At 39.1% G+C, this 2,118-nt stretch overlaps 1 protein-coding gene across 1 annotated transcript; it reads left to right on the top strand.

Annotated features, from left to right (window-relative positions):
- Nucleotides 1–759: 759 nt before the first annotated feature.
- LOC131999303 (olfactory receptor 11G2-like) lies at nucleotides 760–1,728 on the top strand. The gene is given in 1 exon segment (XM_059372087.1): nucleotides 760–1,728. A coding segment is annotated over 1 exon segment (969 nt).
- The last annotated feature ends 390 nt before the right edge of the window (nucleotides 1,729–2,118 follow it).

Here is a 2,118-nt window from a genome sequence, read left to right as displayed (position 1 = left end):
AGTAGACTGAACTGTTAAGTTGCATGCAGACTTGATATAGTCTATGTAGTGTCATGAGCAAATGAGTATACATAAACATCAGTCCTTCCACCTTAGATGCCAAATGTGATAGCCAAAAGTAGGTTTCTAAGGAAAGAAGACATATAGAAGTTAAGCTGTTATTCAATAACAACAAACTACGGGTAATTTTAGGTGCCAAAATGTAAGGTTCTTCCTCATCTGTGGAGCTAAATCCAATAGGCTGGTGGAGAGGAAAACATTTTTTACATAGCTAACATGTCTGGCCATATAATGGACTATCTAACGAACCAGAGAGCTGTTTCAGTCATCACTTTATAATATCATAAACAAGAACAAAAATAAATAGTCCCTGTGCCCTTTCATTATATCTCAGTGAGACAGAACTTTCTGAAATGCCTTAATATAAATAGTACTTCACTTGATATTCTTATCAATATTACTAATTATGACAAATTAATTTTACATTATACTTCAAAAGGAAATCTCAATTTAGCACTCCTAATATGTAATCCAGGATCCTAACCTAGCTTAATGATTGATCCATACCATGTTTTTATTTATATTATTATTTACATCTTACCAAAATGAAATCATACTCTTGGGAAACAGGTTATGATGATCACAGCTTTGTTGCTTTAATAGAAACCTCAGTTTGTTACTTTATCAAAAAAAAGAATTTGGTGTTTTCAAGAAGAACCAGCGTACCCCATTAAGGTGCAATAACCAAGTCAATCCCCCATGTCTTACAGACCAATGAATGTGTCCAGCACAGAAACCACCAACTCTGTCAGCCACTTCATCCTCATGGGCTTTCCTTCAAGCCCAGAAATGCAGCTCCTCTACTTTGCACTCTTCTTAGTAGTCTACACCCTGACTCTGATGGGGAATGCAGCCATTGTCTGTGCTGTGCGGTGGGACCGGCGTCTTCATACCCCCATGTACATCTTCTTGGGGAATTTCTCTCTCCTGGAAATATGTTGTGTCACCACGACTGTCCCTAATATGTTGGCCAATTTCCTGTCCACAAGCAAGTCTATCTCCTTTGTGAGCTGTTTCACACAGTTCTACTTCTTCTTCTCATTTGGGTGTGATGAGGGCTTCTTCCTTTGCATCATGGCCTTTGACAGGTACCTTGCCATCTGCCGTCCTCTATATTACCCACGCATCATGACTAAACAGCTGTACACTGGCCTTGTCATCTTTGGATGGTCATGTGGGTTCATCCTCTTCCTAACCCCAGTTGTTCTCATTTCACAGTTGCCTTACTGTGGCCCAAATACCATCAACCATTTTGTGTGTGATCCTGTCCCATTGATGTTGCTGTCCTGTTCTGAAGACACTACCACCCAGTTCATTTACTCTACTTTCAATGCTGTTTTCATGATTGGCACCTTTCTCTTTATTCTTTGCTCCTATGCTCTAGTGATTGTGGCTGTGCTACGAATGCCCTCAGCAGCAAGCAAACATAAGGCTTTCTCTACATGTGCCTCTCATCTGGCAGTTGTCACCCTGTTTTATGGCTCCATCATGGTGATGTATGTTAGTCCTGGATGAGGACACCCAGTGCAAGTGCAGAAAATTATAACCTTATTTTATTCTGTGATAACACCCTTCTGTAATCCTCTAATATATAGCCTCAGGAACAAGGAAATGAAGACTGCCCTAAGGAAAGTCTTTGGGATAGAAATACCTGTCCATAAAATATAAATCAGAAGTCAGAGTGAATCAAGTTCCACCACAACCTATCTTAACAAAATGTAAGCAAGATACTTTTCTAGAGAATTCAATAATTTTGGTTAGAGAACTGTTACAATAAAGCCCACCACCATCTTAAATATCCATAACTACATGATGGGACTAGTTTTATTTAATAAATAAGACTTTCTTAGTCTCTTCAATAGTTGCTTTTGGGAAAGTTGGATAGCCACATGCAGAAGAATGAAACCAGACCACTTTCTTACACCTTACACAAAAATAAACTCAAAATGGAAGAAGGACCTAAATGTGAGACAGGAATCTATTCAAACCCTAGAGGAGAACACACCCAGTAACCTCTTTGACTTTGGTCACAGCAACTTCTTGTTAGACACATCTCCA

The sequence above is a fragment of the Mustela nigripes genome, chromosome 13 (genome assembly GCF_022355385.1).
Source record: "Mustela nigripes isolate SB6536 chromosome 13, MUSNIG.SB6536, whole genome shotgun sequence".
Lineage (NCBI taxonomy): Eukaryota > Metazoa > Chordata > Mammalia > Carnivora > Mustelidae > Mustela > Mustela nigripes.
The sequence above is the reverse complement of the archived record's forward strand: the minus strand, read 5'-3'. Positions and strand labels throughout refer to the sequence as shown.